Below are 15,890 nucleotides of genomic sequence, written 5' to 3'. Positions count from 1 at the left end.
GGAGGGGATTCAAACTGCCATAACAACCTTCCCTAGTTTCATGTTTTTTTGTTCCTCTTTGCTATGGATGAAATGTTCTTCCTATAACATATAACTGGATTTAAAAACAAATATTTTATGGATAAGTGACTCTGTGTTTTGTTTATTGACTTATTTATTTTTACATCAGTTGGTGCATAACGATGTGCTCAGTGCGTTTCCCGACTCTTCTTTGTTTCCATCTATCTCTCTCTCGTTTTCTCTCATATACTTTCAGATTATCTCAGTCTTACACACTTTCTCCTGCAGACTTTCTGTAACACTTTATCCTACTAGGGGCCATCTACTGTACTTGCAAAATGAGTGGGCTGTGTAGATACATATAAACTATATAATGTCTTCCAACTGTTTCAAGCATTTTCTTCATGGCGCAATAGTCTAAAAAGCTTTTTTGTTAAGGTATGATAACCACTTGAGCAAACCATTAAGATGATTATCACCAGAAGATGTTATGCATTTACTACACTTATTGCGTTAAATATTTTCTTGCTTTTTTTCTCTTTAGGCTTTCTCCTCGATTTAGGCGCAACACCATTTGGAGAACAGCCCAACATTGCCTCCACAGGAGATATCTGGGGAGACTTTGCCAATGCTTCAGGGTGAGCAGTGAGTTTCAGAGTAGTCTTACTGATGCTTCTCTTGCAGAGCAGAAGCTGTGATGCCTTCTTTTTACTGTAGGTTCCAGAGTTCTTTCATGTTTATTATGCTGTCCTAATGCAAGTCACTCGGCATAAACTGCAGTATGAACATTACTGATATGATTAAAATTCCAAAATTGTCCCTAAGCATTGTTTCAATAGGGGGCTTCTGTAGTGAGTCGAGTAACCTAAATGCTCCTGCCTGCATCTCCCTCCCTTTTATCAGGGTGCTGTCCAAATATGGGTTCTGCTCTCAGGCCATTTTCTCCTTTTAGTACCTACTTTGACCACACTGTGTATTGCGAGGCAGATGTTTGACTCCACTTTATGCAGCCAGGTCAGTGGCTGCTCTCTTTCACTTTGTTCTTATGTGCAGCCATAAAAGACTGCCTTTCACTGTGTCCCAACGAGGGACCATGATGTGTGTCCGTTCACTATGCTTAACCTGGTGCCATGTAGCACTGCCTTTCACTGCATTCAAACGTGAGACCTGAAGGTTGTCATTTCACTGTGCTCACCCTAAGGCCATGTTGCGGCTACATTTCAATATACCACCCCCTGAGGCCACGTGACTACCCCCTTTCTCTCAGCCTACCACGGAAAAGGGACACTGTGGAATGTGATGTTCTACTGCAGGATGTTCTCTGGTGCTTTGCTTTCTTCATTTCTGTATCCCTGTCAAGATGCTCTAAATATATTGGAATATGATGCATCTGAGTTGTTTCTGCAGTCATTGTCTTGTATTTTAGGGAAGTCACTTGAGGACGTCTACGGAGCAAAATACCAAGTTTTCCTGGGCAGGACATCACTCATCTTTTGAGGTCCTATGTCATCTCAAGATTAATTAATTGTCCAGTCCTTAAAAGCAGCTGAGGACTGTTGGACTGAGAAATTAGGGTAAATACAAGTAGTGGAAACTGCAGAATTAATGGGATTTTAAAACCCTTTATTCTCTGTTCTTGCGTTTCTGACACGAACCCGTCAGAAGAGAGGGACCGGAAAGCAAACCAGTGGTTGCAGCTCCTGTTCCTGCCTTCCCCAAGTTAGGCCCATAAAACTGCTGCAGCTGGAAGCTAAGCGATCTTTACTAGGCTTGGCTTTGTTGCTGACATTCTGCTATCATCATTTCAATGTCGGATCAGTCTATTGCTTGTTGTGGAGGGCAACAGGCTTTTCTGCATTTTTGTCTGAATCCTATCAGAATTTCTCTGATCTGAATATTATGTACGAATGACAATTGTTTTATAATCCGGTGGTTCTTTTACCTTCGTCTTGTCTCTCTGTCACTGCCTAGGTTTGGCATTTTTTGCTGTTGAACATATGGACTTAATGGTTATTCTATTCCGAGCTGTGCCTTTGCTTCCTAAATGTATCTTTTGCTCTACTATCTTTTCTGTACGTGTTGTGCTCAGGCTAGTTTTCTCACAGCCTTTCGGATGAGCTGTGCTAGTGCTGGCATGTTACTGTCCTTAGTTTCTGCTGCCTTCCTCTATTTTCCCATATTTCCCTCTGTTGAATAGGTTGTGCTCCTAGTGGTACACAGAGGATGTCTCCTTCCCAGTCTTCTCTTTGCTGGGCTTGCTGTGCGGATGCTGATAGTAACTATAGACCTTGCTGTCTTCTTTTTTCATGCACCTCAGTATTACTTTGTAGAAAGGTGCATACCGATCAACATTATGTGAACAGAAAACGCCCTTCTAACTAAAAAAAAAAAAAAAAAAAAAAAGCATGTATGCCTGATTTTGAAATTCCTGGATAAGATGAGATTTGACTGGTATTCCTGTTTTTTTTGTGTTTTTTTTTCCTAGGACGGCACCTGGACAGACACCAGCCAGCACAGGATGGGTGCAGTTCTAAATTAGCCTCTGTTTTCCACATCATAATGGCCTGCACTGATAGAAGATAGTCTCATCTTTATGGACCAAAAGCAGGAGGGAAGTGCTCCAGCCCTCCAGTGATGCTGAAAGGACATGGCACTTCCGTACCTAACATTCTTTTCACATTTTCGGGCATTCATGCAATTATATCTTTTTAAGGCAGACTTGAAAGTTTCCACTGCATGAATCCTTCTTTCAGAGTGGTCCCCACTGCCATGGTGGAGAAATTGATTGGTTTCTCCCCTTTTGTTCAGTTCCCATCCCTGTAACCAATGGAGATTATCGACCTGTTAGAGAGATGCATGCAATTGAGGGTGTCAACTCCTTAAACTTGTCACTTGACAGTTGCTTGGGTAAAAGGTCATAGCCTGTCTCGACAACCTGCGCATACTGGAGGTGAAGGGAGCTGTAAGCAGGGTATGATGGAGTGCTGACTTTGAATTTTTTTATTTTTCATTAAGTGGCTGCTCAAACAAAGTTGGGATGAAGTTGAATCCGATCCGTAGGCAGTGGCTTTTGGGGCAGAACAATGAGAACTTTTCAGTAAGACTTTATACATGGTGTAAACTTTTATAGGTGAGTTTGAGTGGGTCTGGAGCTGTTTCTAGAACTCTGTGTGGCTGTAGTGCTTCCAGGTCCACTTGCACCTCTGTTTTGTAACTGTTTGAAGGGGCGAGGCGTCAGAGGGACATCACATGAGTGATAAACAGTGGCCTCTACGATTAGACATTCACTGATATCCTGGGGAATTACTTTAAGCCTGTGGGTTAATTAGTCACTTGAGCCTGACTGTAGAAGTCCCAGGAAAAGTGAGATTTAAAACTACCTGAAAGTACCTTATCACAGCCCGTTGTTCAGACAGAGCCCATGCTTCCCACTTGATCCACGTTATAGCTGTCGGTGCCTTGCGTAGGTAACACCACACATGAGGCCATTTGCAAGATGAGGTGTAGTGGATCTGTTTGGATGTCCTTTGTTGAAGGGGGTTTACGTTGGAATTAGACTATCATGATGCTTATGATTCTGTCTCCATTTAAATGGAATTGTTAAATTGAGACAACCTTTCTTATTTTTATTTTATTTTTTACTGCTAGAACAAATAATCTATGCAATACCAAATCCGGTAGTCTGTAGCCTCTTTCTTAAGGTGGAATTATGCAGAAAGGGTTCTCAGGGTGGATGTAGAACTATTGGGCTGTAGTATCCTGGAACACACAAACACTTAGCTGTGCTCCTGTTTTGTAAATTAATGTGAATAATATTCAAAGCTTCAGGAGGAGCGGGTCAGTGGCTAGCTCCTTGGTGATAGATGAGACCAACAGTTCAGTACATGATGGTCTGACTAACAAGTCAAGGTTTAAAAAAAAATGTTGTGTGATATTCAATTAGGGCATATTTGCAGTCCTGATGACAATAATTATATGAGCTGGAAATGGCGGGAACAGGGAATGATTCCTTCGTAGACTACTTTGATCATAGCGAGGTCAGAGGCTCTTCTTTCTTTTAACAAGATTCTTGCCTAAAGATCTGCAGGTGTGCTTGTCCCCTACGTTCTGCACTAATAGTGTGGAGGCGGCTCACCAGTTTTCTATTAGCTATAATATGACTTTGTTTTCCCGGATGCCTGGTTCCCAGCGCTTGTTCAGCCAAGTTGATCTGGGGAGACTACGGTGATGCTCCACCTTCTGATCAGCAAACAATGGCTTTATTTGAAGGAGGCTTTTGTGATTGTGGGTAACACTGATGGTGTAATCTAATCAAATATGATGCATGATTTTAGAGAGTAGCTGGGAATGCATAGTCTCAACTTCTTTCACTGCCACCAGTTAAACGGACCAAAGATGTGTAGGTTCTAATGCTTTGTGCATTCCCAACCAAAAAGTGCTCTGCTAGATTTACAGAAGTAAACTAGAAAAATGATCAGTGCTAGAGATAAGCATTCAGTGTCTTCAGATCAAGCATGTGAGAGTCAGTAAGATAATTACAAGACATTTAAAAGTAAATACTGCATCTTCAGTCAGCCTGTCTCATCATCTTTAAATGTAATTATGTAGGAATATTTATTTTACCCTGTCGGCTGCAAAATATATGATGCTGTTGGGTGGTTTTTATATTTTTTTGTTTGGTGCATTGAGAAGTTAGTATTTGCATTGGTATTACAGTGGACTTCAAAAGTTGCTGTATTATTAATGTAGTTTTTAAATGTGTAGTGGATTAATGTACAATTTTGTGCTCATATGAAGGAATAGAACAACAATTCCACCTACCTTCAAAGAACCTTCTGGATTTGCTAACATAGCTGCCAACTAGACCCATGCAATTGAGTCTTACAGAAACTCCAAGCATTTGGTCAACGTCAATAACTTTTGAACACAGATGACTACAAAATGGAAAGCAGTTCTATATAAAATAGGGTTCCTAAAAAAAGAAATATATACACCAGGCTTTCCTTCAGCCATCATTTTTTTTAAGGTCATGGAAGCACAGGAATCCAAACACTGCTATTTCAATACAGTGTTGCAGTCAGCAGAAAAGCAACTAACTAGGATACACTTTAATATTTCTAGACATTAGACCTTAAAAAGAGATTTCAAAATTTTGAATTCTTCTAATCTCAGAATACCATCCTTAAATAACTGCTGCTTTGAGAACAGTTATGTAAACATGAATATTGAACCAACACGTGTTTTTAATAAAGAACAACATATTCTGAATGCAAAACTCCCTCTTTTCGTAGATTATCTGGGGACCTTAACTACTTGTGCACTAGTTTTTCCTCTTTAGTGACCACCACTATCAATCAGCAGGTTAGAATACCTGAATAAACGTTTGATAATTGTCTGGAGCAGCGTGTTGCATTCCATTCCAGCATTTTCACAACTTTTTATCTGAGCTGGAAACACTTTTTGTGGTTAAATCCGCAAAGTAGCAGCAGACAGTGGATTTTTTGGCACATGTTCCAAATCCGAATTCACATGGATAGTTCTGAGGTTGTGGGATCACATCATTTCTTAGGTTGTGAGTGTAAGTATCCACCTTCTTGAAATAGCTTTCAGTGTGTTCAAAAATAAAACTTGTTGGAAGGGCTTCCTTGAGAAAAGGGGCTACTTGGCAGCTAGTACTAATGAGTAACCAGAAGTGTACAATCTGAGCCCATGTACAGTCTAGGGTAGGTGGTGAAGCATACAGATTGGTTGGGCCTGTCACAATCTGAGGTCACAATTAGAATTTCATGCCCCTAACTTAGCTGTTAATTGAAATGTAAATGCCCCTACCTCTACAAAAGCACTTGTATTTTGTAGTTCACCAGACATCAATTGCACTCTACTTCTGTCTGCCAAATCTCCATAAAGCTAAGGAGCACATGTACTTGTCCTTGTGATCCAGGGTATCATGCGCCTTAGGCAAGCTCAAAGCAATAGAATACCTTCTACTGGTGAAAACGAAGTCCTCTTTGAATTTTGCTCCATTTTTTTACACTGATTCATTTGCCTAATCAGTGTTATCTGGCTAATGCTTTTTTAAAGATGTGGCTGAATCTAACCCTCCAATATCCAACAGTACAGCTGTAATTTGGTATAATCTTTCCCCATCTTATGCTGCAGGAATTATTTGGTTCTACAGCAGCAGTTAAAGTCACTTACATCTGCTGGGATCTCTTTGGGGAGAACTGAACCTGCTCATTTGTTCGCACAGCCCCTCTGCAACTTGTACTTTTCTCTTCTGACACCAAGTTCTGTTCACCAAAGTGCCTTAAAAAAGGAGGCCTAGTTCTCCTTTTGACAATTTCTTTACCAATTTGTACATTGGGGTAAATTGATTTGTAGTTGTTCAAATGGCAATAAAAACAGTTGGTAATTTGTAGGTCTTTTAATGTAAGAACGCTGCTAAACATATATACGAAATCCAGAATTCAAGCAACCTTTTATGTTCTTCTGTCTGTTGGATAAATCATTCATGATTTTGGGTATCAGACAATCACTGTAACAACTTGATGTCCAGATTGAGTATGCTATTTATAGCTGGATGATCTTTAAAGTGTCTTCTGGAACTCATCCAGGATACCAAAACGTGTTTAGTAACTAAATGTTTGCTATTTGACTTTGTTATGGTATTGATTGTCTTTTGAGTATTTATACAACTAGGAGTAGACGTTTTAGTCCTTATGTCCAGATATCAGATTTCCTATTGTCCCTTGTCCACTACCTTCATCATAGATGGTTTTGGGACCCATTTCATTGCTGGAGTTTTTAGATGTCTAATTTCTCCTTCAACATGATACTCTTCATAGTTCTGCAACTTGCCTTTGAGCTCTGATTTTACATTAATTTTTCACAATTCCAATGTCAGTGGGGAAGAGAAATACTTAACATCGGTGTTGATTTCCTACGGTCATGAATAGGTGCCATACCTCCCATCTTATTAAGCTTGAGAAATTAAAATGTGTTTGCCTTTACGTCCCTTCCTCTCAGCTACAGTATGATGGAGCACCTGTTTTCATACGTGATTATAATATGTTGGGGCCTGCAGCTTCTTGGGCTACTCCAGGTGTTACAAGGCCAACAAGTCAACCACATGTTGTACATAAAATAAGTTGGCAAGGCATTATGACAGATGCGTTAGAGGATTATAGTGCGTTTAAGAAGAGAGACCAAAGTACAGTAAACAAAGAACAGTTATTCATGGCTAACACAGCTTTAAAATTTTAAACCCTGTCAGTTTTTTTTTGTTTCATCTCCCTTTGACAGTTTGCCATGTGTCTGTTCTCCTGGTGCTGTTCCACTCTCTTCAATGGAACTGACTGTGTTGGCCATGTTTAAATATTCTGGTGCTGCCAGCATGGAGTAAAGAGGTGGCACAAGCTGCAACTCTGAAGGTAACTGCCTCTGCATTATACTGACCTCTCCCCTCCCAGATAATCTGGCTGTCTGGGGCATTCTTTTGTATGAAGCTGGCAGTGCTAGATTTAACCTCAGACTTTTCACATAGCTCATTTGTCTGAGAGATATAAGAAAATTTGAGGTTGTGCTAATCTTCTGAGAATCATTAAACATTCCAAGTTGATAAACAAAATGACTTTTATTTATTTATTTAATCCCCAAGCTAACATTCTCAAGCATCCCCAGCAAAACCGAAAGTTCACTCTTATGACGTGTCACAGCACTGATGGGAGCTTTGTCCAGAAAAGAAACTGACTGCCAGCCTCTCCACAGCTGTGTCTGGAGTTTCATGACCTGAACTAGATTACTTGATGGAAATTGAAGTGTTGTCCTGTTGAGAGCCCCATATTGAGTGGGTCATAATTTCCTTTGACCCTCTTCTTGACTGTATGCAGCCTGGCTTGCAGCTGAAGGCTGTCCACATTTAAATTTTTATATCATAACATCCTTGGGATTGAGATCATTGTTTTACCTTAGATGAGACATTCTGTGGTAGTCAGTGGGCCATGATTGATCTATGTTGAAACTCTCAATGTGTTTTTGGCCTCTTAGTAGCAACTTCTTCTTAGACTGATAACCATTAATGCAAAAGCTGTAACTTGGTGATCAGTGAATAGACCTTTTCCCAAATATATCATATTTGGACGGATTCCCTGTGGGGAATTTCCTGTATCTGCTTTTCAGGAGACCTGAGAAAGTGGCTATATTCCACTGAAGAAAAAAAGGCCTCTGGATTACACCGAAGGACAAAATAATATTTTGTATTCCTTTAGCCATTGTACAAACCTTACCAATAATGCAAAAGGAAACATTGATGTTGTACCTAGTGTTGCCTTTCTACCTTAATTTCAGACTTGCAGAGGGACATTTTGCCTTTTGTCATTTACATTTTGGTGCCCGGGTTGTGAGGTTAACTTCTGTACATTTTTAATGGAAAGAAAGGAAATTGTTTTTGTCAGTGTAAAGAACAAGGAGAACATTGAAAAAGTTAGTCTACATTAGTGTTTTTACAGAGTACATTTGCCTAAAGCTCTTTACAAGGATACATTATATGTTCAGACATATTGCCCAGACAAAATTGGTATGCCTATCCATTACATTGCTCCTAACGTGTGGAACGGCCTCCCACTCCACATCAAAGATTCGTCCTCTGTTCTTGAATTCAGCAAGAAGCTGAAGACCTGGCTTTTTAATTAACCACACTAATATGGCAGGTCTACGAACACACACACATGCTGAGCGCCAAGGTGCCCTTGCACGTGATAGTGTTCTTTACAATTACCCATAATGTAATATTTTGCTCCCAAGAATGATGGACTGAGTTGTTATAGTCCAAATTCTAGCCTGCGATCAGAAAATCAGATTCTGAAAGTGATAAATTGTGAATCATAACCTGGTGCCTTTCACCCTGGCACCCTAATTTTTTTAGTTTTCTTTTAGTATGATCACTCTAACTTAATAGAGGTAGCCCTGACATTCTATTTATCTGGTTGTTTTTCCGAATCCAGCTGGTTTTATTTTTGGATGCCACAGCATCTCCTAAGAGTTCTTTGAACAGGACCTAAGGCAGTAGCGGCATCACAGCTTTTGGAATCGCCTCAACAAGCAAATCAGGTTTAAAAATGTAACTCTACAGGGATAAACTCATATAGTAAAATGTTCTACCAATAATCACACTGTCTCTTTTGTGTATTCAGTCCTTAAGGCTGCTGTATTAATTGGGCAGTGTTTTGAAATTGAAATTTGCAGCACAGCCACATGTCTGTGCAGAGCTACAAAATTTGCTGTTTGGAATCTGACTTAGGCCAACACTTTAGTGGACCAAGCAACCCTCAGACATCTTCAGGTGAAGATATAGCAGTGGTGTTAGATTGTTCTTATTATTCCATATTTCATTCCAAGTAACATGCAGAAAAGGGGTAGGCAACAAAAAAACACAATTCCAGGCCTTGTTCGCCAGCATTCACATCTTGTTCAGTATTCCATGTTCACATCTTTTCCTACAATGCGTCAATGTATACCCTATACCTATCTCATTCCTTCTATTTAGCACAATTAATACAGTGCTGTTTTAAAAATGGGAGCATATGACCCTCATAAGACTGTTCTTTTCAACATTATTGGGGTCCAGAACGTGAAGTGGCTGGTCGTTATGAAGAGAAGAAGAAATATGCTAGTGTTCCTTGCCAACGATTTTCTGAGGTCTTCCAGACTCTGGGAGATACAATATGCAGCACATGATACTTACGTTAGATTGCTAGCTTTAAAGTTAAGTTGTTGATTTGAATCAGGAAATATGGAACTAGTTAACCATAAATACATTGTACAGCCTACATTTTAAATCATACATATTCACACATAAAAGATAATGTAAAAATTAAAATAACTAACATTATTAAGCGCCCAGCGTTCTCTGAAGAGACTCTCGTGAAAAAAACTAAAAAAAATAGCAGTCACCTATGAAGAGTTAAGCAGATTGTTAATTTCAGTCAGGATCGCACAATGAAGACCGTTACTCTTGAATCCTATTCCTTTCATGGCAGCATATCAAAATGTTTGTTTTAATTAGGTGTCATTTTCATGCCACTGTTCTAGTACTTGGGAACAGATTCTAAATTAACATTGATTTATCATGGTATAGAGTCTATTAAGGAACCTGTACTGGCAGGAACCCTGTAAGTGATTAAAGTGATGTATTTATTTGTTTGTCCTCTCTTCAACATAGTGTCAGGTTTAACAAATACTTCTTTTTACCATAATATTGCACCCTGTGTCCCCAGTTTTGGAAATGGGTCATCTATTTAGTTTAACGTCCAAGGGGCTCCTCTTTGACATCTAGAGGGCGGGTTAGTTTGGCAAAGAATGTAAACACTCTCGCCACCAGCGCTGCCTTGGAAGTATATTTATTTCCATTACATTGTGCTTGGTCCTTCTCTCAATTCGCTGCCTCCCAAATTTGACTCCTAAACATTTGTTTTGGAGCACTGAAAGCCATGTACATTTTCTTCTTACGGTGTACGAGTCTTTGCTTGTGGTGTGCATTTTACTGGAAGAATCTGCTGAGCAGTTGTATTTGAAAAGTACCTAAACTTACAAAACCCAGCAGTAAGGAGTTACTGGAGCTTTTAAGAAGCCAAAATTACCTAAAAAATACATAACGATTCTAGAGAAAAGTATTTTGTTGTGTTCAAGTGACCTTTTTTGCAAACTCATTGAAACCTATGTGTAATGTGGTTTCTTAGTCTTAATGTTTAATCTGAATTTTTGAAAGGCGGGATGCTCTTGTATTTTGTGTGGCAGTATTGGATGTGGCCAATATCTCTCACTTCCTCTGATCTATTTGATATCGCTCCGAGATATTTTTGTGACTTTCCAGGGAGCATCAAGGCTAATATGACAGCAAATAATCCTTGATACTTTCAAATGTTAAAGCAGCATGGTAGTGAATGGGCATCACCTGCAAACCAGGAAGCGGGGTATCTGTTTCCATTTTGTTCTTGATGCAGCCTGCCTGCTGTGAGAACTGTTCTCAGACTGCTGTGTATTTTGTGTATCACTCTGTTGCCAGCTTGCTTTGGAGTAATCCCAATTCAGTGGATGAAGGAATTTGACTGAATCATTTACCAAGGATTAAAACAGTTTTGTAAGGTTGGAACGGAATTGGAACTAGATCTCCTTTTTTTTTCTTTCCTATTTTCCTATTTCGGTATATAAATGTGTATACAATTCCCTGGCTATTCCAGGTTGTGAAGATTTAGACTTCACCATCAATTACTCCCCTACCTTCCCTTTTTTGGGAACTTTATTATTTCTCCCCCCAGTTCTAGTCCCAGGTTTATGAATATGGTGCCAGAAATTGTGGCAGGTCTCATTATACGGAAAACCAGCTGCATGGGGTGCAGCTAACCCAAAGGGTTAAAGGGCCTACGCATGCCAAAGGTCATTTGCTAGACCCAGTGTTTAGTAACGAGGCCCATCTTAGTGTAGAACGCTCATAAATGGCATGGACTGATCATGCCCTTGAAGCATTCACTTTAGAAGGCCTCTTGCAGGCCCCAAGACTAAGACTCAGCATAGCAGGGACTGTAGGTGGTCTAATCAAAATAAAGAGACCTGGATATCAGCACTTGCCAACACCAGATCAGTGTTAGGTAATGACCTTGAGGTAGCTTAGTCGAGAACAAATGCCTGGATACAGCATCACTGGGTGCTATAATCCCTATCTCCACTCTAAGAAATGGTAGGAAAGAGAAATCCGCCCCATGGTTCAACGAACAGTTAATGCTCCTAAAAAAAGGATGTAAAAAGTTGGAAAGAATATGGAGACTTCAGTATGACAATGAGGCGGAGACTGCCTACCGGGCTGCCACTCGTTTCTACCATTAAGAGATTAGAAGGGTCCAAGCTGCCTATTATGGAGACCTATTGGTCAAGGAAGTGAGGGAGTTGTTCCGCATTGTGCAATACCTGAACACCCTTAACTCAGTTAACACTCTCCCCACTCACTAAGAAGAACACTGCAATGAATTGAATGGATTTGCAGCCTTTTTTTCAGAATAAAGTTGCTGCCATCTATACCAAACTACTAAAGGGAAGAGAGGTACCATCTACAACAGAAGGAAATGTACCCTTGGTAGAAGCCCTTGGTAGAAGATAGAGGGAATCTTTATAGTTTCCCCCCCTAACACGGAAGACATTCTCTTGGTCTCTCTAGGGACAATAAAATCTGCCTCCCTTTTGGACATGGCCCCTCCGCATATCTTGTGAGAAGAAAGACAAGACATTTTACCTGTTATTTTGGATCTTTTAAATCTCTCTATCACTTCAGGCTGAGTTCCCCTAGAATGAAAACATGCAGTAGCTAAACCACTGTCCAAAAAAAAAAAAAAAAGCTGGCCTTGACCTACCCTGTCTGCACAATATAGACCTATCTCCTTGCTGCAGTGCTTAGGTAAAATTCTTGAGAAGCATATTGACAAAACACCTTTCTAGTCTACTAGAGGCAAACTTGCTACTCAATCAAACGCAAAACAGTTTTCTTCCAAAACATAGCATGGAATCAGCCATGCTGCTGGTTACGGAGGAGGTCAAACAAATTCTCTACAATGGAGGTATGGCTGCAGTTATCCTCCTTGACCCGAGTTCAGTGTTACACTGTCAACCATGACATTTTAGCACACAGGCTGAGTGAAATAGGGGTAAAGAAGGCGGCCTTGAATTGACTATGCTCTTTTTCTTAAAGACAGACCTTTTTAGGTCTGGGATCCCCATGATTCAGATCTGGGATTCCCCCTGAAGTACGGAGTAATGCAGGGGTCCACTTTAAGCCCTACGATCTTTCACATCTATTTGCAGCCATTGGCCGCCAAGGTTAAGGAATTTGGTGTTTCTATCATTTCTTCTACAGATGATACGCAGTTGGTGGTTTCTCTTTCCCCCTGTAGTGATATCCAGCATCGGCTGGGCCCATGTCTGGAGAATGTCACCCAGTGGATGACAAGTTGCTCCCTGAAATTGAATGGACACAAAACTGAGCTTCTTATGGTGGAGAACAACTTATCCCTTTGTATTCCGCTGACCACATATGCCTGGCCAAAGAGCCTAGGGTTCCCTCCGGTGCCTTCAATCCCTATAAAAAGTTTAGGAATTTGGCAGGATACAACTCTGTGAATGGAAGCACAAATAAACTATTTCTAAGCTGCCCAAACAAGCCTTGGCTAAAGAAGCCTTGGTATCTCTGCTCTGGCTCCCGGTTGAGGAAAGAGTAAAATTTAAGGTGCAGTGCATCACTCATAGAGCAATCAACCTGTAGGGACCCAAATTAATTAGGACTTTTCTTACTCCCTACAACTCCAACAGGACGTTAAGGCCCTCCTATACTGGTCTGCTGAAAGTCCCTCTAATTCAGAGAGTCAGATGTTGGGGGACGGGAGAGGTGGGGAGAAGCTGTTTCTCTTACATATCCCCTAAACTTTGGAATACTATGCCGAGTGGACGGAGACTGGAACCTAATGTAATCTTCTTCAGGAGACTTCTTAAAACCTGGCTTTGGCTGACTAGCTGACATTTATGGTAATAGGACTGCTAGTGCTTACTTTCACAGCGCCGGGAAGCCTTCAGGTAGCCATGCGCTCTATAAATCCAGATAACATAACAATGTATTTAGTGAACAACAGCTCTTGAAGAACTGGCGATGATCAACTGTCACCTTGGTCCAGCTTTGGTGCTTCTGCCAATGAAGCCCACTTGCCATAACTCTATTTCACCATCCTCTCGCAATTGACTTGAATTCCCATTGCTAGCAAACAAACCTTCCCCTTCTTTTCTGCTCCTCCTGTCTGTATAACATTGAGTTTCCTTTTGCAGTAGATGCACAGCAGGGAAAGACCACTTTAAGAATGGTGAGGGAGGGAAGGGGAGAATAGAGCTCATTGAATACTCGAGTAGAGATACTACAGACCTGATTCACAAACTGCACTTTGTAGTATGTTTTGTAGTACTATAAAGTGCTGTTCACAAACAGCGTGCTGACTTTACATCTCTGCATTACCTTTCCTTACATGTGTGCAGTTCTCTGGCCTGATTGCAGAGTCTCAGCACATGTAACTATACAACTTAGTAGTAAATGTGGGAGGGACTGGTGGAGTATGTGAAAAAGGGACAAGCTTACTACAAAAGGGGATTGGATTACGAAAGTTTTAAGAGGGAATGTCACCCACCCACCCACAAGTACGCCAATTGCTTGCACCACAGGGAATGGATAAATGTCACTTACACTTTTGTAGTGAATTTACCCTCTGAGTTTGTGAATACTGAAAAGTAATAAACTTACTCCAAAGTGAGTGTAAACTTACTCAAAAACGCACTTTATCTTTGTGAATCAGGTCCTGCATGTCTAATTAATGTCCAATTCTTATGAACTTATGCAAACTAATGACAGTGCTGCTGTCTAATACCGTAAGTATTCTATATAGCCAGAAATGATTTATAATGAATCAGCCTGGAATAAATAAGATAATATTCTAATATCCAAAATATCTACTTTAAATGTGTGCAAAACATCAATTGTGAGCCTGTAGGATGTCTGCAACCTTCAGGGATGCACATGCATCTTCATTTTTGTACCTACGGTGAAAAAAATATCTTTAATATGCACTATTTCAGACAGTCAAAGCTTAGAACTGCCACTGTATTTTATAATGAAAAATCACCTTCCTAGCTATGGCTTGAGATTTTCCATGACAGAAGCTTTTGTGAACTTTGTAACCTGAGAGTTATTTTGTAAAACACCTTTTATTAATGTTTGTGACTGGTTCAAATACTGGCACATTACTGATGTATTAAAACCCACCTGTAAATTGTTGATGTATGAGATCATCTCTCTTATAACAACACACGGCACAGAAGCAAAGCTTGCTAAGCTCCTCCAGGTAATTATAGCATCCCTAATCCAATGATAATTATTTCCTCTGTCGCACTCAAGTTTCCAAATTGAACCACTTTCCACTCCTTATCTGTCCTCAGTTTCAGTTTTTGTTTGTAAAATATTGATTGACGCTTTCTTTTCCTCTGTGTGTTAAGACTGGTGTGCTGTCTGTCATAGGGCATCTTTGAACTGTTGTGGTGATGACTGCTTAACTGGAAGCACAAGGGTTGATCTCACAGTGGTGACATCACTGCAGGCAGTGGAAATGACACTCTCGCACCAGAGTTTGTCGTATCACAATCTGATACTGCTTCTGTTTTGGAGCATCTGGAGTGCCCATTTAAAATCATTTTAATGCTTTAGTAGGGTTGCTTTGTTGAGTGTTAGGCTCCTTTTAACCATGGGATGATGTTGGATGCTTTCAGTAATTACTTTTTGTCAGGGTCTGTAGGGAGGCAGAGAAAGTAAACCAGCTGGCTTCCGGCTTTGAATGGGACTTCAAAGCTATCTCATGGTTCTGATGACTTATAGCTTCAAACCTTATGACCTCTACACGCCTTCCTGTGTGTGATTTTCATTTGCAGTGAACGTAGCAAAGTTTATTTTCTCCTCTGTATGTACACATTTTTAGTTTCTGATAATAAACTGGTATTAAACTCAACCCTTGTCTGTGTGATTGCCTTGCAGTGTGATACTTTGGAATGCACATTGGCATCTGTCTTTTAAGTAGACTCTAGTACGATGATTTCACATACATTACTGTTTAACTTTGCACAGTGACCGGTTGAACTGTGCATAGTTGGCAGTAGTCATTGGTTGTAAATCAGTTTACAGTAGAAGCTTTCATTGTCAGTGTTGTGGCAAGCACAATTAAAAATATTCCTGTTATCTGTAGTCTACCATGTGGTAGTGCACAGCCTCCTACCCTCAGAGAGAGAAGTAAAACAAATAAGCAGGTAGTGTATGTGTG

General features: G+C 40.3%; 1 protein-coding gene across 1 annotated transcript in view; it reads left to right on the top strand.

The window, feature by feature from the left end:
* Positions 1-7,627, top strand: part of NECAP2 (NECAP endocytosis associated 2) — a 79,158-nt gene extending 71,531 nt beyond the window's left edge. Inside the window, exons 7-8 of the mRNA XM_069240719.1 lie at positions 545-638; positions 2,486-7,627. Of these exons, the coding sequence (XP_069096820.1) occupies positions 545-638; positions 2,486-2,534 (143 nt within the window). The 3' untranslated portion in view covers positions 2,535-7,627. The remainder of the gene's footprint in view (positions 1-544; positions 639-2,485) is intronic.
* Positions 7,628-15,890: the final 8,263 nt, after the last annotated feature.

The sequence above is a fragment of the Pleurodeles waltl genome, chromosome 6 (genome assembly GCF_031143425.1).
Source record: "Pleurodeles waltl isolate 20211129_DDA chromosome 6, aPleWal1.hap1.20221129, whole genome shotgun sequence".
NCBI lineage: Eukaryota > Metazoa > Chordata > Amphibia > Caudata > Salamandridae > Pleurodeles > Pleurodeles waltl.
Note: the sequence above shows the minus strand (reverse complement) of the source record. Positions and strands in the feature narration are given on the sequence as shown.